General features: G+C 40.1%; 1 protein-coding gene across 6 annotated transcripts; it reads right to left on the bottom strand.

Moving 5' to 3' along the window:
* Positions 1–56: 56 nt before the first annotated feature.
* Positions 57–23,161, bottom strand: kiaa0319l (KIAA0319-like ortholog). Of its 6 annotated transcripts, none has more exons than XM_063898561.1 (27): positions 22,613–23,161; positions 20,711–21,331; positions 19,747–19,828; positions 18,849–19,021; positions 17,714–17,827; positions 14,984–15,252; positions 14,583–14,663; positions 14,107–14,347; positions 12,306–12,404; positions 11,191–11,288; positions 10,938–11,025; positions 10,190–10,282; positions 9,919–10,051; positions 9,452–9,557; positions 9,176–9,298; positions 8,960–9,083; positions 7,678–7,810; positions 7,325–7,473; positions 5,979–6,130; positions 5,728–5,866; positions 5,214–5,373; positions 4,569–4,711; positions 3,810–3,932; positions 3,565–3,655; positions 3,333–3,424; positions 2,484–2,641; positions 57–2,333 (listed from the first exon to the last, which is right to left on the bottom strand). In XM_063898561.1, the coding sequence occupies exons 5-27, from the start codon at positions 17,805–17,807 to the stop codon at positions 2,217–2,219; spliced, it is 3,006 nt and encodes a 1,001-aa protein (XP_063754631.1). In that variant the 5' UTR covers positions 17,808–17,827; positions 18,849–19,021; positions 19,747–19,828; positions 20,711–21,331; positions 22,613–23,161; the 3' UTR covers positions 57–2,216. The 6 variants fall into 6 exon arrangements, with proteins under 6 accessions (XP_063754631.1, XP_063754632.1, XP_063754630.1 ...); XM_063898562.1 differs by having other exon boundaries at positions 19,740–19,828; XM_063898560.1 differs by lacking the exon at positions 19,747–19,828.
* Between the last annotated feature and the right edge of the window lie 55 nt (positions 23,162–23,216).

Raw genomic sequence — 23,216 nt, forward strand, 5'->3', positions numbered from 1 at the left:
TGTGCCAGAGGCTTTCATAAAAGAATCAAATAAAAAAACACAAGAACATATGCCTCTTAAAAGTCAAGAACAAACTGAAACATTTTATTTTAATTTACAGATTATCCAGTTGCATCAGGTGTGGTCACATAAATGTAAAGAAGGGGGTAAATCCTTCACTAAAAGCAAAACTAAAACATCTTGAATTAAACTCCCTTCATTGAACAGCTTATCCTCGTTCTCTTTGTCCGTCTTCACAGTGGACTCTCTCAGAGTTAAGTTAATTCACTTACTTTATAAATCCCAAAAGTGAGTAGCAAATGTTGTATGTGAGAGAAATGAGAGTGAATCAATATAAAATCTTGGGGATGTATCCAAAAGCAATTTCTTATGATGTGCAAAACTTGGGAAGATTTATACTTTACATTAATAATAAGTGTTGCACGTTTTCACATTGTTGGCACTTGAGTACACTATGATTTTAATTTGCCTCACAGAAATAAGTAAAAGAAGCCCTGATAAATTCAGCATATCTACATGATCTCTTAAGAGTACCAAATAGACATTTTTTCATAAATAAGTTTCAACGATTGCTTAATTCACATCGAGTACTGAATTTGAAATGAAGCAAAAGCGTACTTCTTTTAACATTCAACAAAAAAAGTGACAACATTTGTGGACTTACTGGCCAGTTTCACATGCAAGGGAAGAGTCATTTGGTTAACGTTTTTGCTTAGTGCAAAAAGTCTTCAGATAATATAGATCCACAGAAAAATAGATGCATAGATCTTCTGTGTTCTAACAGCCTTCCTGTTGTATTTTTACAAAAAGATTACCATCCTGCTCATTTTATTTGTAGGAAGACTTTTTTTAACAGTTTCAGGTCATTCTGGACACATAACTCACTTTCATCCGAAATAAAATTAAATTGATTGTTTGTTTTAAGGTCTATGTTCTGCCATTCAGATTTTCCTGTATGTTCCGAGTTACTTCAATAATCCCCAAATTTAATTAAGTTAATATTTGCCCAAAGAAAATGTGCTCATCTCGTATGGGTGCCACAAAAAGATGGCACAGAATCTGCAAAATGTCATTAAAGGATAAAAACATAAGTCTCACTTTGCAACACATTTAACTTACACCATCCTTTGCATTTCAAGCCTACAGGTGTGTCACATTTACTGAGGTGCTTCTGAACCTGAGCTTTTCCAACTTTAACCATCACAAATCTCCCTTTTCAACCAAGAGAAAAAAATAGATTAAAAAGGTGACAGACATGAAATCAAAGTGCATTGACATCTAATCACAGCCTGAACATTGTTTGTAGGAGAAAAAACAACTCAGTGGTCTTCATGGTTCAAGCAGTCGTTACATTAATGAATGTCGAGGTGAGAAAGGAAGCAGTCCCATTCGTTGTGTTGTGAACTTCTCCTTGTTATCATCTCCGTCGAGACCAAACTCATTAACATTGTTTAATCCAGTGTGTCCCAGCGACTTCATCCACACAGAAACCTTCAGAATAAAAGCACGATGCTGATTTTTACAGAATCTGGTCACCAATGTTGGCAACATTGTAATTCTTCCTTCCACGGGTTGATAACAGAAATAAAAACATTCAATTGGCTCTAAAGAAACATTGTTTGACACAGCAGCCAGACTAAAATCCACACATACACCCATACAAACGTGCAGGCGATCATTCCAGTATCAAATTGTACCAGAACTGCAGTCACTCTTCATGCACATTTGTTTTGTTTTTTAAATGGAACAGGGTCCATTTGTGTTGGTAGCTCTTGTTTTGGTTGTGTTTTTCCTTCCAAGGGCTCACCATGTCGCCATTAACAAAAATCTTCAGAGCAGAGTTAATTGTTGGTTTTTAACATGGCAGTTTGGTAGCATCAGGTTGACCTGGAACAGTGTGAAAATGACCTCTTTGTGTGCGTACATGCATGTCTACACAAAGCAAGGTGTGAGCGTGTCAAGTGGCTGGTTTTCGTGGCATTGAAGCTTCTTTTGTTTTGTCCAGGAAGTCAAGTGTCACTCAGGCAACTTTGCGTGCCTTTAGTAAGAGGGGCTACAGTACATTCTTCATGTCTCTGTGTTCAATAATAGGAATCTGTGTTATATTTTTACACCATTCATAACACAGTGCTCGACCCTTTTTCTCAGCAAGGGCAGCTTGTTTTTCCTCCATAGTGGCTCAGTGTGGGATCAGGGAAGAGTCAGTACAGTGGTGTTTATGTTTCTGTGACAGTAGGATAACATGTTTCCAGCACGTCTGTTATCTCGTTCCCTTCCTTAATCCACGTATCAATCAGTTTCTCTTCATGGATGAGAGGTACGAGGTTTCTGTGCTGAAGATCAACAAAAGAGAAACGGGAATAGTGAGGAACAGAGGGAGTGTCAGCTGGAGGAGGTGTTTGTGTGTTTGTGTGTGTGAGGCCAGCAGCGAGCCCCCTCCTCTCTTGCTATAGCCGCTCATCCCTTTGCTTTTTGCCCCTTACCGGCCCCTGCCCGTTCCTCAGGGAGCCGTTCTGGGGCCTCAGGAGATGCCCGCGCTCCTGCTCCGTCCACGGCCCGCCTTGTCCTTCATCACTGTCCAGGTCTGAGTCTGAATGCATGAGGGCGGAGGAGGTGGGAGCGGTCACCGGCTTCATGCGGGCTGGTGGGAGGCAGGAGTGGACAGAAATAAACGATAAGATGTTAAATGAATGCGTAGTCAAACATGAACTGAGCAAAATATTTTAACTTATACACAATCCAAGAAAAGAAAACTGATATTCAGAACAAACCTAATCAATTTCATATTTTTACATTAGAGTGGTTAATGAATATAACCTCAACCCTAGGTCTCAGCCTTTGAAGCAGGAATTACTCAGTCAGGGCTCCGTTTAGAAGGCATCAGAATTGATTTTGATGTCATGACATAGATAAGTCCTATCCGGTCAACTGTATGTCAGCATTCGCTATCGCATAGTTCAGGGAAGATCTAAAACAGGAGATGGCCTGATGAGGCATTTAAAACCCATGAAAAGAAAGGAATGTCATTATTAACATCAGCATTGATGGGTTGCATCAAAGAAAACAGTCATATCATTTTGTTTACAGCTCAACAAAGCTCAACTTTGCAGTACCCTATTCAAATCGCAAGTATAATATTTAATTTCAGAATAAACATGCAGCCTTAACATCCTTAAAATCAAAGGTTCAATTACTTGCAGTGTGAGCATTAAATTGTGCGAGTGTACAATTGTTTGAGACTTTACCTGGGATTTTCAGGTAAAAACATGAATCAGTGGAAAAGACAGTAAACTTTAGTATAGGTGGTGATGGGGAAAATGTTTGTGTCTTACCAGCTCTATGTGGTTGTAGCTCCAGACTGTCTTGCTCATCAGCTTCTAGCATTTTATATTTGCTTTTGCTTCTACGGACTTTGCTTTTACGCCTTTTAGGATAAAAACGAACATTATCATTAGTTGGCAGTCAGAAAATTGGGAGAATACGACCGCGACAGTCCAACAGAAATGATGCATCTACTGTAGTAGTAATCGTGATAATATTTGATATTTTCGAAATTGTGCTCACCTGTTGCAGCAACACACCATTCCCCAAATAATTGTTGCTATAGCAACCACAATCATAAATGACGCTATGGTCACATAGAGTACGCTCCACTCTGAAAACAAAAATATTTAGTAAAGTAGGGTATTTCTATGTGATGAACATTAACATTCAAGAAGATTATATCAAAAAGAGCTTCTGTCATATTACATCTTATGCACTTAAATAATCAAATATGATTTCTAACTATGACTTTTAACTCTTCTCACCACAATTACTCTCTGCATCTCCAAGCTGAGCTCTGATGAAGTTCTCCATCCAGAAAGGGTGGCAGACACAGCTCCGTGTGTAAGAGTCACACTCGCCATGACTCGAGCAGTTCAGCTGGCAGACTGAGGACAGAGTGAAAGAAAGAAAGAGTGTACGGCAGATGAAAGGAGCAACAACATAGCATGTAAATATCAAAGAACATAAACAATAACTAGGTGCTTTTAGTAAGATAACGTACACATTTCAGTCAAGATGGAAACTAAATGAACCAACAGCTCAAAAATCTGACAGTTTTGACCTTTGAGTCCTATGTATAACCGTCATTATCTGAAAATTATCGGAGCTGAGTCAATAGTGGTCAAAGGTCAAAGCAGCCTGGTCCTATGACCTGCCTGTGATCCCTCAAGAGGAGGACCATTAAGTAAAAATCATGTGATAAAGTGTTCAAATGCATTAAAAAAAAACAAAGACCCATTGTAGATGATTCTAACTGCAAATCCTGGGTAACACTGCTTGTTAACTAATATTGCTGTTGTTTGAGGAACGTGTGACCGAGCTACAACTACACTGTAGCTGTGTACATGACATTAAAACCTTTGAATATACTGACTATTTCATTGTTTAGCCTTAAATTTATTATTATTATTATTTTAATATCCAGCAACATGACCACCTAATTCTGATTCAAAGGGACAGTATCTGTGACTCCATTGCCCTTGTTGTTTGTATCTATGAATCTATATTTCTCGGGTACTCACTAACTGTATCCACCCGCCGGGCCTTGTAGATGAGAAAGTCATTCTTCTGTTTGCGCAGTTTGTTGCGCAGGCTGAATGCAACACTGCGGCCTGACAGAGGAGGGCGCCCTGGACCGCCCGACACCAGGAAGACCAAACGAGTACTGAGGGGGCAGGAGGAGAAAAAAATTAAATCTCAGTTATAAAGTTATTACCTCTAATCGAGCCAAACCAAGAACATCTCATTCCAGCCTTTTTTATGGTTATGTGTTTTATTTAGAGGCTTGAAAAGATTGTGATCTTCAGAATATATGAAAAACATTCAGACATACAACATGTCAGAAAATGAAGGCATTTCAGACCAGATACAAAACTTGAAGGGTCCTTTTTTCTTTACTTCCAGGTAATGCTTGCTTCCATTTACCCTTGAGTAAAAGTGACTCATGTAGACAAACATTTAAGAAATTGGCATAGCACTAAAAAGGGACAAAGCTGAAACCAGCAGTCGTTTAACCAGTTGCAATTTAGAGTAAACTCTCTAGGCCAAAGGAATCCTGCTTACAGTGATTGCAGCTAAAAGGCTGAGATTGTTGTTATAAGTGCCTGGAACTGGTCCAGGTTATACCATTTCCCTTAAGCAAGCCTTAATGGTGCAGTAGGACTCACCTGTGCTCATTAAACGCACCGATCTGTCGCACAATGATGTCACTGTCGAGCACGCCCAGTAAAACTCCAACCTGGCGCAGCAGCATGTCGCGCTGACGGTGAGAGACCTGCGACACAGAGACCTCCAGCACCAGCTCTACCAGATCCCGCTCCCATACGTCTGAAACAGAGAGAAACACAAGGTGAGAATTCAAACTTAAAAACACAGTAGAAATACAGACAGGGGGGAGGATGATGCTGGAGACTGATTGCAGGACCCATGTGACACTTTGCACCTGGGAAACAGGCCAGAGCACAGAGACGGATTAGTTTCTGGCTGTGTCTGTGCTCTGTATCCTGCACACTGACCTGCTCAACCTGCTGCTGTTAGTTGTTGATTTTCCTGCGGTGTCAGTAACATTTGCACGCAATTGTTTCATGGAGAAAAATTTGGAGATGAACCCACATTTGAGCCTACAAAAATATATATATAATTTATAATAAAACCACAGGTTTTTGGGTCTGTTCACTTTACCTGGTTTAACCACCACTGTGCCGCTGTCAGTACTGGTCTGTCCCTTACTGTCAGTCACAGTCAGGGTGAAGCTGTACTTCCCCTCCACCAGGTTCCCCAGAAACAGCACTGGCTGGAGGTCAGAGCTGTTCAGTACATCCTATTGGAACAGAAAACAAAGAAGTGTTCAAATGTTTCCTTTTTACTGTGATTAATTATGTCTTTTTTTTCTTTTAGGGTGGATTTATCTTCAGTTTTGTGAACTACATTACCCCGGCTGCAGGGCTGCTATCATCTCTGGTCCACAGGTAGCTGACTCCACCTTTGTCGTCAGTGGAGTGGGATCCATCCAGAGTGGCGGTCCTGGCAGGCAGAGTGATGGTCGGACTCGACACAACATGAGCCACTGGAGGCTGGTCCAGTTCTGGTGGAAAAAACACATGTTCATTCACTGAGGTGGCTGCATTCACAGAGAGTTGGGTTAGTTGTTAAAAGTCAAAAGACATATCTCTGCCACCACAATTATCAAAGCAGAAAAATGCAGGCACAGCACAACAGCAGATGGCGTACATATTTTTGCAGTTTCAAGTTTTATACTTTGATAATTCGTTTTGATGCGAGTTGCACAACCAACACAACCGACATTAGTCACTGCCAACGCCACCACGGTTTGAGACAAGACCTGTGTGTGTGAACATGTGTGTGTGAGAGAGTGTGAGTGTGGTCCAACACGGTCAGTTAACAGTGCTTGATATTGATTTTTGACAATTAAGAAGGTAGAACCCTGTTTTGAAAAATACCTGATCAACATAATGACAAGGCCTAAGACTGTGACTCAAGGGAAACTAAGACATTCAACATAGATTATTGTAGAATGTATATAGTGCACGTGTGTGTGTGTGTGTGTGTGTGTGTGTGTGTGTGTGTGTGTGTGTGTGTGTGTGTGTGTGTGTGTGCTTATAACTTTGTACTGTATGTGTAATGTGTTTATATATATGTGATATACAGTATTTCTGAAAATGTTTTGGGGGATGTTATAAAGGGATATAGCGAAAAGAGATTGAAAATTAACAAACCAATTAGAAAATAATGAGTTAGTATGCTCAGGCATGTATTTTAACTCATCTTAGTCATGGTAATTCCAAAAGTAATCACCTTCTGGTAAGAAATGAACAAATATAAAAGTTAGAACAGAGCTATTTTTTTTTTGTTGATATAGTCAAAAGGATTTAACAGAATCCATCACTTTCAGCTTCACAACAGATGGTCTGCACAAATGTCTGACACACGGAAACACAAGTCCTTTATACAGAAAGACAGAACAGCAGGTAATACACTAGCAGATGGGAACTAATCACAGTGACATCAGATATGTGCGTAACAACCGTGGAGAAACCACAGGGTCAGCAACAGATGGTCAAAACAACAAGCCTATAGACAAGAATATAACTGATTATGACTATGTTATAAATTCCCATGACAATCTAAACAACAAATTACGTGATCAGAACGGACTCTGCTTCAAAACAGAATGATACTTAAAAATTCATCTATAATCCTAACCTGTCTGACTCCTACATTAGTTTATGAGAGAGGGATGACACACACACACACACACCTTCTCTGACGATCACCGTCACGATGTCGCTGCTCTGCAGATTCCTGTCATCTGTCACGGTCAGGGTGAACTCATATGTGCCGACCTCGAGACCTGTCACCGTGGCAACAGCACTGTCTGCATTTTCGATCTTCACACCATCAGGACCCCTGGAGGATGGACAGAACCAGACAGAGGGTCAAAGAGGATATCCTGACACTAAACAATACACAAACTCTTGTACATTTGAATTAAACTGTTTATGCAATGACGCTTTTATCCACTTATGTTGAAGTTATTAAGTCAACTAGTTGTCTGCAGCCAATACAAACAGCCTGCAGTCATATGTCACGATATGTCTGTGTTTGACTCACTTGGTTTGTTTCCAGTGAAAGGTGGCTATCTTCTGGTCGTCTCTGCTCTTACCGCCATCCAGCGTAGTTCGATCCACAGGGAGCGTCAGCTCTTTCTCTGGTCCGGCATCTGCTACTGGAGGCTTATTGTTTTCTGGAAGATTGAGAGGGAGAGGAAACTAAAAATACATCTCCTTTGTAGAAACAGCAAGAAACACACAGCAGTAAGTGGGATGATGGCTGTCAAAAGTGTCTGGCTGTCGTCTGAGCATAAAAGAAAAACCATGTGAACCTTTTCTTCCAACTATCATTAAATGTTATCAGTACTGTAGCACTGAAATCCATTTAAACTATGCAATTCTGCACTTAGGATTTTTTTCTCTTTGTTCTTTAAAGATTATGTTGCCTTTATTATAGTTCAGTTGAAAGACCAGAAGAAAAGATAAAGATACGTGTCAGGAAGGTCTGACAAATTCATAGTTTGATCATAGTTTGACAGCTAGAGCATTTTTTGTTAATAAAGTGAATGTGCTTTATAAAAAAATGAATGAGTGAGAAGAGAACACCAACCAAACATAAAAAACAGTACCAGCCGATTAACCCCGCCCACTATGATACAGAAAAGACAACCTGATGCGTAAGGTGTAAAAGTGCATTATCAAAGAAGTGCTTCTCTGAAATACCTCGTATATCAAATTCTGACTAACACACTGCCGTTTCTTTCAGATAGCATGCCTCAAATGGTTGACCTTGACTGGCCTCGCAGATGGATGTGTGCTCACATAATATCTCCAGTTCGAACTCTACAGGGAGTCTTGCCAGTGTATGTTTGCAGTCTACAGTTAACACCGGGTGCTTATCAGGTTGAACGTACACGTGCAGGTTAAGCAAACAGAATGTTTCAACAGCAGCTTAGGTACTGACAAGAGCTTCACACATTATAGGCCGAGGGAAAATACAGCTATATTATATACTGTTGCTCGTTATGCACCTCACACTTCAGGTGTATGTTTAAGTATAAACTGTGGAAGAGTGTGAGGGCAAACAAAGGTAACACAGGGCATATAAAGTACAGATGTAGTGGATTTAAAATGTTGAACTAATCGTTTCCTTGTAGTTCAAGTGGTGCATAAGTGATAGGAGAGGTTTAAAAACCCAAGGCTATCAAATTATGTAAGAAATGAGTGACAGTTTTAGGTGATGAATGTAATGCCCTCAGCAGCTCCTTAACCAAGTATTGCAGGAACTATTCAAAAGAGCTGAGGTGTCACCAACAGAACTTCTATTTTACTTCGCTGTGTACCTGGCTGCACGATGACGGTGACCTGGGCAGTTTCCTGCTGTCCAGCGGAGTCAGTCACAGTCAGCTGGAAGGTGTAGTCTCCCTCCTGCATAGCAGACAGCTGCAAGATCGGCGTCCGCACACCCTACAGAACCATGACAGCCCACCGTTAGTCATAATTCTCTTATCCAGTGAAACATTTGAAATTATGATAAACACAGTCCTCGAGCATCTCACCTGCACCTCCACCACCTTGTCTTTGCTCTCAGGGCTGAGGGACCACTCATAGGACAGGGAGTCATGGTCGTCCGTGCTCTCGTTGCCATACAGGGTTATGGCGTTGCGTGGTAATTGGATGACCTGAATTTAGTAAGAGGAAAGACAGGCTTTCAGTTACTGAGAGAATTTTGCAACTCAAGGTAACCTATTACACATTCATATGATTTCCAAAGATGGTGGTTAGGAGCATTAAAAAACAGAGTCATACAATAGATGACAGAAAATAATTCAGACCTGGTTAGGTCCGGCGTTGGCCACAGGCGGGTAATCCTTGGCTTTGTTGACCAAAAGGGTGGCCTGCGTCCAGTTCTTGGCTCCGTCAGAGTCTGTCACAGTCAAACTGAGAGAGGACATTTATTAGGGTAGTACATACAAACTGTACTGCACCGATCAAAGCAATTAAACCTCTGACTTAAATTAAAAACTAGCTATAAAATAAGAGATGCACCAATCAATTTGACAGCAGGTTCAGAGATCAGTCTCATTTATATCACATAGTAAATCAAATTTACAAAGGATGACAGAATCAGCCAAGGAAATTTTGATCAGTGCATTTCTAATATTATACTGATGATGACAGATAAAGAGAGACAATAGGTCCAGTTCTAAAAACCCTGAATCATTACTGATTGTTAATGTTTGAGTAAGAAGTTTGCAACATCTTCAACTAAAAATACAACTGAAATAAAGAGCATTTGTACTTGAATGTGTAGTTCCCGGGCACCAGGCCAGTGAGGGTGAGGACGGGGGTGTTGGCAATGGCCTTCTCATCCCTCAGGGGCCCTTTAACCTCTTCCCAGTGCCACGCCACCACCTTGTCATCATCAGTGCTCTCTGAGAGGAGCAGGGAGGAAATAGAGGAAGAATGGAACAGGGGAAATGGGACAGTTTAATGCATTTTATATCATGAAAGGAAAAGGTAACGTATTTTAAATACAAGGTCTCTCTCCCAGTGCGTCATGGGACACTCACGGCTGCCGTCTATAACCGTAGAGCTGGTTGGCAAGGAGATCTCCTGGAACTTTGGGGAAACTACGGCAACAGGGCTCTTGTTTACCCGCGGCTCTGTCAGGTGGAAAGAAAGAAATTAACATGCTTAATGGAGCTGTGCGTCCGTCATGGCATTCTGAACACCTGCTGCACCAGGAAGGCAGACTTTGTTACTGCTGAAGTTAACTAGCATTAGCATGTGGACTATTAGACACGTATCAAGCTGCATATTTCCATCATAGAGAGCACAATACAGATGACAGGTAGTCACTGAAATTAGAAAATAATTTATTTAAATAGTACCATCTTAAAAAGTGTTCTTTATTATCTTTTTGAAAACGCTTTCAAATATAAGAAGAACTGACAGAATCAATATAAAAGACTGAGTACACAGAGCAATAACAACAACAAAAACTTGATCATTTCTGAGGCTGTTCCTTTTGTAACAAAAATCTCAAATTCGAAATGTCATTGTGAATATTTAGGGTCATTGATCACATATTTGTCTCAAGCATCTTTTGAGTTTGTACAGAATTAATATACATAGATTGTAGATACAGAAAGAATATATTGCCATGTGTGTAAATACATGAGCCTTAAACGCTAACATACGTGTACTAGGATTAACTTCAGATCATGTCGAGTTTTTTTAAATGTATGCAGCTTTGTTTACCTTGGTTTGTATTGAAAGCTGGCACATAAAACTATCCTACTAAGACCTCAACCTCACCTGGTTTGACTCTGACATTGACGTAACCTTCTCCATGAGCCCCATCCCCGTCCACCGTCACCTCGAACTCATACAGACCCACAGTCAGCTGATGGAAAGAGAAAGAGTCAAGCATACTGAAAGAGGAACGGTTCTTGATTGCTCCTCTGTGTCCTCCACACACCACTGAATCTTTCAGTTTATACATTCATCAGAGCCCCAGCTGCATTTTTTATTTTTAGCAGTACATGATTTTGAGGTCTGTGATCTTTACCATGCTGAGTTTAAGAGTCTTGGTGTGCTTCCCTTCCATCTCCCCGCTGTAATCTTTGGGATGAGTGATCAGACGCCAATCAAATGCATAGGTTGTCTCTGCAAAGAAAAAGGCAACGTTAAACAAAACTGCTCATGCGTTTAATTACAAACCTGTCAGGTAAGGATCATTTCATGTGGCAGATTTTGTTATCTGTTGACAAAAGATTAAGGCATTAACAAAATGAGGACGTGCATCGCTCTTCGTGACTGCATCATCTTTTCTCCAGTCTGGAAGAAATTATCTTGCAGGTGTTCAGCGTGACGTACAGTTTACTGATGGAGACTCAGGAATACAACCGTCAAGCAGGTTGTGATTCATCCCTGCATTACTGAGCACCAAATATATCAACACATGACGAAGGACACCCAATCTGCAATAAATCTAACTCATTTAACAGACATTTTCAGACTGAAAAACAATATTTCCTTTATATTTACACTAAAAAAGCATTAAAGGAGCCATATTATGCTCATTTCAAGGATCATATTTGTATTTAGTACCTCTACTGGGACATATCTCCATGCTTTAATGTTCACAAAGGTCTTTATTTCTCTCATACTGCCTGTGCTGCAGCACCTCTTTTCACCCTCTGTCTGAAACCAGAGCCCAGTCTGCTCTGATTGGTTAGCTGGCCGGCTTAGTTATGATTGGATAACCGCTTAAAGAGGTCAAGCCCCTTAGCCTTTCAGGTACAATGTTGGAAGGCTAGCAAATATATGCGCGAGTGATACATAGTGATGTCACTATGCCAAGGAAGTAAACAAACGACTAGTGTGTTGGAGAGAAACTTTGTCTGGAGGGAACATTGCCATGTTAGCCTTTGCAGACCATTTACATGCCCAAAAACATGTATAACACACTAGAGGAAAGAGAAAACACATAATAGTATAATAGGGTCTGTTTAAAAATACATTTAAATTATAATAAAACCAACCTCCTTTTGTAATCGGATTATTTTGCATATTAATGACAATTCTGCATAAACCAGTTGAAATGACATGATTTAAAAAAACATTGTGTAACAAGTTTCCACATAATACAAAATAATATGTCTAGTATTTCCATGGTTTTACCTGATTGGGGTGGTGGGACCACGAAGGCGTTAAGCTCAATATCACTGCGTGGTAACGTGACCTCCACACTCTCCCCTGCCGACACCACCAGCTCTCTCACTGCGGGGTACAGGACAAAACAAACTGAGATGAAGCCAAAAGTACAGCATGGTGCGAGTGGCAGTGTTAATCTAACAGGAGAAGAATAAATAAAGCATCTTGGGTCTATTTACACATGAAGTACAAAATGATTCCAACTGATCGTAACCTACTGGACGCTATTAAAGAATTGATAATGCAATAAGGGCAAAGACCACATTATTTAGACAATTTTATTTGTTATTTTTTCAAATCCCACAAGAGCCTGAAATTCAAAACACACATGCACAAACTGGGGCAGAGAGGACTTAAAGACATGCACTAATGGAGAGGTGGCAGGGTGAAGGGGCTGCCAGTGTTTTGGCACCAGGGGAGCAGTTGGGAGCTCGGTGCCTTACTCAAGGACACCTCGGCAGTGCCCTAGTCAATGCTCTGTATTTTCAGTCAGATTGGGAATTGTACCAGCGACCCTTAGGTTACCAAGCAAAGTCCCTACCGACTGAAAATGTAGCATATATACCATATGCTACATTTCTACTGTTAGAAATGACAAATACAAGACAACTGAGTGTATTCAACACCAACAAAAATGTACACTCCAGTGATTCATTGTTGCCATAAAGTTTGGGGACTGGTGAAATGGAAATTGAAAATATAAGTCAGAAATATTGTATTCTACGAAACATAAAGAGTGCTACAGGAGTTTCGCTTTCTCCAAGGTCTCCAAGAGAAATGCTGTCAGTTGCATTTACAGCAAGATGTGATGCACTCCATCAGCATATCCAAATGTGGGACATTCACTTTCACTGTTCATCAGTAATAATGAAGTGATGGAATATCCTGATTTATAGCTTCTAGTTTGAATCAAGCTACAGAAAATATCCTAGGTTGTCTAATTCACATAAGTACGCGATAGCTTCTATTCATTAGAATTGTATGTCACTTATTTCACAAGCCAATTCAAAACACTGGTTCTCCATTAAGAATTCTCTAGTCTCAAGGCTCAAACTAAAATGACATAAAACATTTAATAAAAATCACTTGCATTGTCAGATTGATTTTCTCATACTTGAGAAGCTCCCTTCAGAGCCGGGGACTGGTATTCTGACCATGATGTGTAGAATTGGTTTCAAATGAAACTGTGAATGTGAGGTGTCTCTTTCAATGTCACAGCCTTTTCATGTGTGTGAAAGTCTAAGCTTATAAAATGCGGCTGACCTTCGTACGACTCTGGTGTTTTTGTAGAAACCAGCTCCTCCTCTTACTGTTCGAGAGCTGAATATATTTGTGAAAGAATGTTTGTTAAGTTGTTGGTATTGTCATTCAGGGAGGATAGCCAGATCATACGAGTTATTTCTGTTTGTAGAAGCCCAGCCTGTCTCAGCACATTCCTGTTGCCCGGATTCATTTGGCTATCGCGCATGTTGCTTTCATCTGGAAAAATAACGTCTGAGCAGTCTGCCATAAAATGTGTGGATACTGTAAGTCTTTAATTTGTCAATCATCAGCTAAAGCGAATACAAAGGGAGAAAAATGCAAGCCTCAATCGACAAAACACTGAGTAAAAAAGATAACTGAAACTTGTGTGAAATCTGGCTGTAAAACCACATTGCTGCTTCTACATTATTTAGTAGCTCATAATTAATAAATCAAGACATATTACCGAACAAGCCTAAAAAAGCTGATCACTGACACTTACTGCTGCTGACAGTAGCGTTCTTACCGGCATGAGTTGGAGGTGTGAGGGAGGCCGATGCAGCTGTGGTTGGAGGCGTGATGACTGAACTGCTATTGGAAGACGGGGCAACATCTACGGTGTCCGTTGAGTTCTGCTGTGATGGAGCCGGAGCATTGTCTGCACTCCCATTGGCTAACTGGCTATGGTTCTTCTGGGCTGTTTGAAGAAGTGCGATAGTGCTGGGTACTGGGGGAGTTGGGTGACCCGTTTCCTGCTTGGGACTTTCCTGTAGAAACAGTTAGAAACCTTCAAGAATTATTTGTATACTTCCCTATATGGTGAAGCATGTATAAATGTGTGGTGGCATTAATTAGGGTGTGAAGTATTAAAGAAAGAACAACAGAAATATGGGAAGAAGTCTTATTTCAGTAATGTTACAAAGAACTAATGGAATGTGCGAACCAACAAAAGGATGCACGAACCTACTCAGTTCCAAAATAACCAATATTATGTCAAGTTACCATTCTGGTTTGGTTTCCTGTGTGTTTTCCTTCATGCTCTGCGTGACGAGCTCTTCTACGTCTTGCTGTGATGTTCGGAGTCTTAAAGTAAAGTTGCAAACAAGACATTTATTTTACAACAATATTTTATAAAAATCCCATATACAGAAACACCTCAAATATCTTCTGATACCAATCCCAAATGCTCTCCCAAATAAAATAAAAATCCTGTGCATCCATCAGCATCATTTTATTCATGATATTTAAAAACAAAGTCAGTAGCTGGCACGGACTTACTGAAGGTAAGTGAAAGCAGATTTTATGACCACATGTCTGTGTTTACTTTACCCTAAGCTAAAGGACAGAAGCATCTTGAAAATGATCAAATCAATTCTAGATGTTGCTTCAGCCGCGCTCCGCACCTTTGAGAGCAGCTGAAGGAGGCCGAGGGACTCTTGGTGGGGTTGAGGCAGGATGGTGATGGGGCAGCCCTGTTGCCGTGTGCAGCGGAGGAGCACACACTGCCCGCCGAGGCTCCACACGGCGGTGCAGCTCGGGTTCAAGCAGCAGAACTCCCAACATGTTGCACCGCCTATCCCTTTAGCCAGAGATTCCCATCCAAGGCTGATGGTGCTGGTCCAGTGGATCCCCAGCACCCCGCCAGTCACCCGGCACAGATTTGCTGAAACACCTGGAAGGGGATAGAAGGCAAGAGATGAGAGAAACAATGATGTACTGCAATGATGCCCAATCCCTGTGAGAGATCGATACTGTGGCAACATGTTGGTAGTTGGTCATGATAAAGTGTTGAAGTGATGACGTGTTTTTTTTTTTAAGGTAAGCTCAGACATTAGAATTACCATGTTTATGAAAACAAAAATCCAATAGGGTTTTTCCATTGGATTTCAAATCATTGCAAGAAATAATATCTGCGGCAAACAAACATTTAGTTTAGTTTAGCAAACTCCAATTTTCTGATTTCTAGAGCGTAATGCAGCCGCCAGAAGTAAAAATAAACGTACCACCCTACGGTTGCATGATTTCAACGTCGACACCATTACGCTTCCAACTTATTTGAGTTTGTGGGCGGACTTCTTCTTCTGTAGCTTATTCTCCTAATGCTTATTTGCATGACATGAGCTTTGGGTCATGGTGTCAAATTACTATTTTGCAAGAGCTCTAGTATAATGCTGTGCGAAGATGAGTTTCCCTGTTCGGCATTATGACGTTTAATGTCCCTGATAACCTTCGTATTCTCAATAACCCAATTAAACAGTCACAAGTGGAGTATTAACTGATGTTTTGAAGGTCCCATAACAAAGCCTGAACGTCTCTAAAGCGTGTGTCAAACACAGACCTTATTTCAGGCAACTAACTAAATACAAATATAAAAACAATTTGACTTTGAAATAGAGGAACCAGGATTCAAGACTCATTAGTCTGTTTTAAGACTCATTCCTGCAGCACCCTGGAGTGGTGAAATGGAGGACAAAAGTGAAATGTTATAAGCTGGTTTTCATGGCAAAGAAATTCTCTAAAGTGTTTTGTGTAGCGTGTAGTTTGATCAAAAGGATCTGTCAAAGGATCTGCTACCAGGCAGGGCTTCCCAGGCTTTTCAAGATTTCCCTTGTTTATATCAATCAGGCCATTGTTGGGTACTCTTGGCATTGTCGGAGGCAAAGGGGCAAAGTGAAACCCACAGTGAGACTTTTCACAGATTAGGCTCTGACTGAACATTTCTCAGAAGAGCAGACAAGCGGCCGCGTCAAGGCCAAGTCAGTAGCAGAGAGAGGAAGTGAAGCTTTTGCCGGAAAAACAAGACACTGATTAAAACCCAAAGCACAGTTTGCAGTACGCACCCAACTCCACCCTCTGAGCCAGAACATATCAGACTGATATCAGCAGTGCAGTGAGCTGGTACACTAAGCTGGCCCTGTGTGCGTGTTACTCTACGAGGGCATTGCCAAAAACTAATCTTAGTCAAGTATGAAATGAGCTCAATGAAATACTTCTGTTCTCCAACACGCTGGAGTTATTGTGTAAACAGGTACAATGGAATACCACAGACAGTACAATACTGCAGACGGTGAAACAGGGAGAATTGGGAGGTTATAACTCACAACTTCTCAAATGAATGACCATTGAACACAAAAGTCAAACTACCCATGAATACCAGACTGAAACTGCTGTGTCACTCTGTAAATTATGGAAACTGCAGTTACATTAAAAAAATCACTGTTTCATTTCTGTGTTGCAGTTCTGAATGGTTGACACATGAAAGCTGATTAAATCTAGAGTTTGTAGACACGAAACAAAAACAAGTTTAATATTACTTAATGCAAAAACTGGTTGTTTCACCTAGTATTCTGCACAGCATTTGGAAATCTACTGTCAATGAATGTAGAAAAAGTATTCTACAACGCTGAATGACTGCATGAAAAAATAGATTTTTATGTCAACTTTTGTCAATATCCCCACATAAGAAAAAGGTATTTTATTATTACAATAAAAATGTATCATTATAAAGAGGCAATAACATAAGGTAAATATAATTGCTAAATAATAAAATGTAATACTAGTATTTCTAGAACTGTTGTTCTGTAAACTCAAAGGAAAACCTGAAAAACATATTTTATGAGACCGTGCTGTACCCATAACTGTTGCTGCCATGGCAACAAAAAGGCTAAGGTTGACTTTATGGGATGTCATTTTAACTCAAGTCTGGAAAAACACAGTGTTTGCCACACACAGGAATCACACAGAAGCATTAGTTTGTTTGAGTCATGACCCTTTGGCCTTCGTTTAGTCATCCCACCCCTTGTCCTCTCTTGTCCCCCAACCCTCAACCCACACATGCACAATGTCCACTCACAGAGCCCCTATTGTCCTCGTCTCACATTGTAACCCACTGAGCGGAGTGGCCTCAGAAAGAAGGCACACAGACACCCACACACATACACAGTAGGGGTGCCAGCAGTCCTCTGTCTGTCTGCCTAAGATTGGGACGGCAGTAAACACCAACTGACGACGGAAAACAATTATTCTTCCAAGAAGGATGCAGCCCTGCCCTGAGTAATCAAAGGCGTGTGAATCTGCAGATGGACAAACGTGGTTCAGTCAGTTGAGTTTAGGGTGACACTTGTTTGTTTTACCTGTGGGAGCAGACAAGAGCAAGACGTAGGTCAACAGCAGGAGGAGGAGGTGAGGTAAGCTCCAGGTGAGCAGCTTGTGGTGTGCATAGGACATTTTCCACGGCGACCCAGGACCTGGAAAAAATAGATAAAACCACATTAGTATTGGACCTAAACTGTATTTCTATTCTTTCTAATTGCATTTGACACTTCTGAGTGTTTAAATGAAGCTTCAAATGTCAATTCTCATATTTCTATGATGTCGCCACCAACAATATATTGTAGGGCAATATCTATACAAAACTCGTCTGTGAAGTGTTTTGCTCAAAACACCAAACAGATCACTCATTGTAGCATGCCTCATACCCCTCTGTTTCAGCCCTGTTCCTGAAGTGCTGATTCTGTGACTGTCGCTTTAAATTTGAGCTGACGAATGTACGTATAAAGTAAAAAAGTGCATTTTGCATAATAAGGGACCTTTAAAGAAACACTTGTATGAATAAAGATGAGTAATTTAATCAACTATCTTAAATTAATATAACTTAATATGACTTCAGTTATCCTAAACCAGAACCAGAGCCAGAACAGATTGTATGGTTATTGTAGTTATACAAACGTTAGTTATCGGGCTGTTAAAAATGCTGCTAGACCACATCGTTATTTTGGCGAGTGCCTCCCTTTGGGTGGAGCAAAGAGGTGACTGGTTTTTGAGTGCAGTGAAAATATTGTCATTGAAAAGCTAAACAGCAACAAATATGGAATGAAGAGGAATATTGTGTTGGATAAAATCATGATGGCGTTTTGGACTAGCTAACAATTCAGTAGTTAGTGTGTTGCAATGTTTATTGTATGTTCATTTAACATAAGTAGACAACAAAAAATAACATCATATATGTAAAAAACTAAACATTAAAAGGAATAGTTGAGGACTACACTTTATGGCTTTTACAGTAATGCCAAGACTCAAAGGAGAATATTGATACCAGTTTTATATCTGTAATAATTTAGGGAAATGCTCAAGATATAGGAAGCATTCATTAAAAAAAGCCTAAATGTCTTAAATATTTAGATTTGAAGGTCATTTCTCATCACTTTTACATTCTGATCTGTCTCACATCTCCAATCAACAGATGGCAGAAGAACATATACTCAATACCTTTCTCCCGGTCGGGTGGAGGAAGAAGGAAGTGAGAGGGAGAGGAGTTAGGTTGGCAGCCAGGTGTTGTGAGGCGACGGGTGAAGACGGGTCAACACCAGCACTCTGAGGAAGAGATCCAACATGGCCGTCTCCGGGGCTTTCACAGGCTCAGAAGCTCAAACAAGTCTTCACTGGAGAGCAGGAAAAGAGAATAAAAAAAGGTTGATAAGTGAATGATTTAATGTCAATGATGACATGGGCCAAAATAGGACTGAGCGATCAATATTTCCGCATACTGACACTTAGTGGAAGTGAATCCATTTTTACGTTGTCAAAATAAATGTTTCAATGTGAACGCCAACTCAAAAGTGAGCTATTGATGTCTTTGTTTTCCACATGAGGAGACTAAGTGGAACATGTTTTATAAACAGAGCAGAGAAGCACTCGAGAGAACTTGAAAAGCCTATATCATATCAACTTCATAACAAAAGTTAATGCAAATTACTTTCAACTCTAACTGCAGAGTGCGAGAACAGGAATGTTTCTACAATCATTTTTCTCAAGAATAGCTGAATCATAGCATTGAAAAGATGGAAATTACAAAAACTATGTCATCAAAAAAAAGAGGAAGAAGGAACCCATAAATGATTTAATTTAGTGGTCTGAAACAAACACTTCCTTTCTGGCTTAATTAAGAAATTTGGCTACTGTTCACTCCTGGTTGAGCCTCGCCAATAAAAAGATCTAATATCCTGTTGGCTAAAGGAAGTGTAACATGTTTCACATTCCTCCCAACTCCCTCAATTTAACCAATAGTTGAAGAAAAATGATGATAACTTTACATATAAGGTAATTGTGCTAAAAGGTGAAAAGTAAAAGATAAGATTTAATTAAGATACTTCTGCGTACCTCTTACCTCATATCTCAAAACAACGTTAATTCATCATTGCTCATGGTCGTAGCATAACAACACATCACCCAGCCTATGTTCCAATGTCCTGTCATAACATGAGTGAACATTTTAAGTGGTTAAAAGCTGGGTACAAGGGATTGTTTGCTAAAAATAACCACGTCTACCCCTCTTCTTAAGTTCTTGTCTAGAGATTTAAGAGCCGTCACACTGTACAGTTACTTCATCTATTTTAACAACACTGTAGTAAAAAAAACACATGTTGGTTTGTTAAAGTCACAGGCCATCCAGGCTCTTGGGGTAACTACCTAACACTTAATGTTCTTTCCCACAGGAAGTGTGCTGAGGAAGTTTCTTATTTCAAAGTAATTACTGAGGATAGTACATTCATGCTGCAGAATAATTACCTTGCTGAATGAGTCACAAGAAAAAGGAGCAAGATGCAGACTGTACGAGTGAGAAACAATAGGTTCCCAGCTGATAACATATTGTTTTGAGATCCAAAAGTAAATTATTTCAGGTAAACTAACACTCCAGGAAGGAACACTCATGATTTGATGAGGAATGCATGATGTAAAACAGCCATACTGCATTTTTTCCCCCCTCAAAAATGTTCATGCAAGTTCTTACAGCAGAATGGGATAAAAAAAAAAGAAAAGAAAGAAGGGGGGAGTGAACAGTACAAGTTCTGGGACACTGTGTTCAAGACATATGCAAGCTTCTTCTACCACAACGTCCCACCAGGAGACAATTATGGAGCAATACAGCAATGAAGCAAGCAGCTTTCACAAGCATCTGCTGTACAGACAGTGGAGATGTTAGCTAAGCACTGTTCATTCATATTGTTGGAACTAATGTTACCTTTTCTCTGTTTGTAGATAGCACATGACCTTGGTAAAGACTGTTTAAACCGATTTATAAAAATGGCCCAGGTACAGATCACACACTCTCATGAAATGCCAAAACAAACCTGTATGATCCATATGTGAATTTGCATTCCTGTGCATGGACACTTGAGCCCCAGCAGGCTCTTTCAGTGCTATATAATCAACAGCTCAGTTAATCCCAAATCCACAAACGGTCATCAGTCCGTCTCTCCGGCACTTGTGTTTCTTTCCCAGGTGAGCCACCAAAACAGAAAAAAAAGGTAAAGGTAAAAATAATCATACAAAAAAAATTCAGTCACGTTTCCCTCCTCTATCTACAACACAGTAGACTTGGTTTGTTTTTGTAACTACGCAGCAAGTGCCCACAGACTGGTGGAGACTTGAGAGTGTCCAGCAGCAGAAATGCTCAGCTGCACTCAGTCACCTGGGCTGATGACAGCTGTGCCATTATGGACATTTCAATAGTCACTTTTCCCTTGAGATGATTCTGGAAAACAATGATCTCTGTGACCAAAAAATAGATTCAGAAAGGACAAGTTCTTCCTCTATTTTATTTTTGTGGCTGTTTTTTCCTCCTCTTCCTCTCTCTCAGTTGCAGCAGTCAATAGCACACTTGTCAGCTCTGTATCAGCTTCTAGAGCAGACAGGTTGGTTGAGCTTTCTCTGTAATGACACCAAGGCCCACGCACAGTCTCTTCTGGCAGCTATAGGGAGGAAGATGAAGATTTTTATTCCTCTCCAGGCAGAAAAAAAAAACTACACAATAATAATAACCTTGGCAACAAGATTCTCATCATGGGATAATATGCAATGGAAGCATCACAGTAAAACCATAAACCCCCAAGCACAAGATTATCATACGAGTTTAAAAAAAGGAAATAAATACAAAAGTATTATACAACTGAGAGAAACCTCTGTCTGCTTTAACAAAAACACTGCGAGTCAACTTCTTCCAAATTTTACAGCATCAGACTCATATCACTTCTACTGAACCTAAAAATCATATTTGCTTTCGGTTTTTTTTTCTGATCAATTGCTATAGACAGACACGCTTCTGCCTTTTCTTTTTTTAACTTGTTCCTTTGGCCATTCTGTCACTTAATTTGACTGCTATATAATATAACTTATTCTAATTGAGGGTTTACTGTTTTACTGATGGATGAGTCTGTTTGGTTGTTATGCTGCAAGTCAGATTTCCTTTGCAGGACTATAAATTACTTTACTAAACTGACAACACGTTGATTTATGGATCATTATTACATATAAATCCATTCATAACTACCAAACATTTGCCAGTTTTTAAAGCCTTAAGCAGTAGAATGTCTTCCATCTGTTTCTGGTTCTGTGGCCTGGATATTGCGTTTTAACTATTATTACTTTTTTTAAATCATACAGTCATAAGACATTAAGTTAATGTCAAGCTCTACTCTATAATAGTGATTGATATATGTTGCAGAGTAGGGATTTACTGACTGATGAGAGTGCAAATATGTGCACGATCGACTGCATGCATGGCAGTGTGTCAGTCAGATGAAATGCATGAGTGAACCCACTGCTGGGATAATATCTCTGAGACATGTCATCCAAAATGGTAGGCTTTTGCATTATGTATCGTACCAGGAAGAAAACAGTCAGTGATTCCTCAAGACATAAAATGTGTCTAGCTAAAATAGAATAAAGGCCGATAACTACAGTGTGCGTAGTTCAGTGGACACATACAACGGTTATGGTTGAATACCACATTTGTTATCTAGTACCTGATCTTCGTTTCGTTTCGTTTTAACAAGAATCGACGACGTGCGGATACTGAGACATACAAATTGAGAGATAATACCATTATGTACATCACCTGTAATCCACCTTGAGGATACCAGCTGCTGGCATCACTATTTCACTACACAAGGTGCAAGTACACGGATTCCCCCTGAACGTTTTCAATGGCAAATTGACAGCGCTGTTAAAGCCGGAGAAGAGTACTTACTTACATTTACAGTGAAATTGTACTTCAGTCGGTCGCTGTGATATGTGGTGTCGTCGGTGTTGCTGCTGTCCCCAGCACGGTTAATTAGGTCAGTATTCCTCTCAGCTTGTTCAGCTGATGTGCCAGTGAAACCTCAGTACTGTCAAGTGATAAATACTGCTTCCGGTGGCTGGATTTTCAAAATAAAAACACTTAATTTCACAACCTTTGAAACCCTTGGCGGATGAAACATGCACACTGGTTCAAATGGACGATACTTATCAGAATGAATGTGTAGTCCACAAAATAAGCCTAAGAGTATGTACACAGACCCTAACTAGATACTAGTTTTAACTGCGCTGCATCTTAATTTATACTGAAGACGATTGACATTAATCCTACTACTTCCGCCTTGCGCCACCTGCCGAACAGTTTGAAAGAGGAACACATTAAGGTAAACACTAACCCCTAACCTTCAGCGATTTAGTCACTTAATGTTGTATTTATTTCTAAAACAATATAATAAAAGTCAAATGTCTTCCGTGACCTCAATGTATAATACAGCTTCACTTCTCCGACATTACAACACACACCAAAATGGCGTCTCCACCTTCCAACTATCCCTCTTG

The sequence above is a fragment of the Eleginops maclovinus genome, chromosome 13 (genome assembly GCF_036324505.1).
Source record: "Eleginops maclovinus isolate JMC-PN-2008 ecotype Puerto Natales chromosome 13, JC_Emac_rtc_rv5, whole genome shotgun sequence".
NCBI classification, from domain to species: domain Eukaryota; kingdom Metazoa; phylum Chordata; class Actinopteri; order Perciformes; family Eleginopidae; genus Eleginops; species Eleginops maclovinus.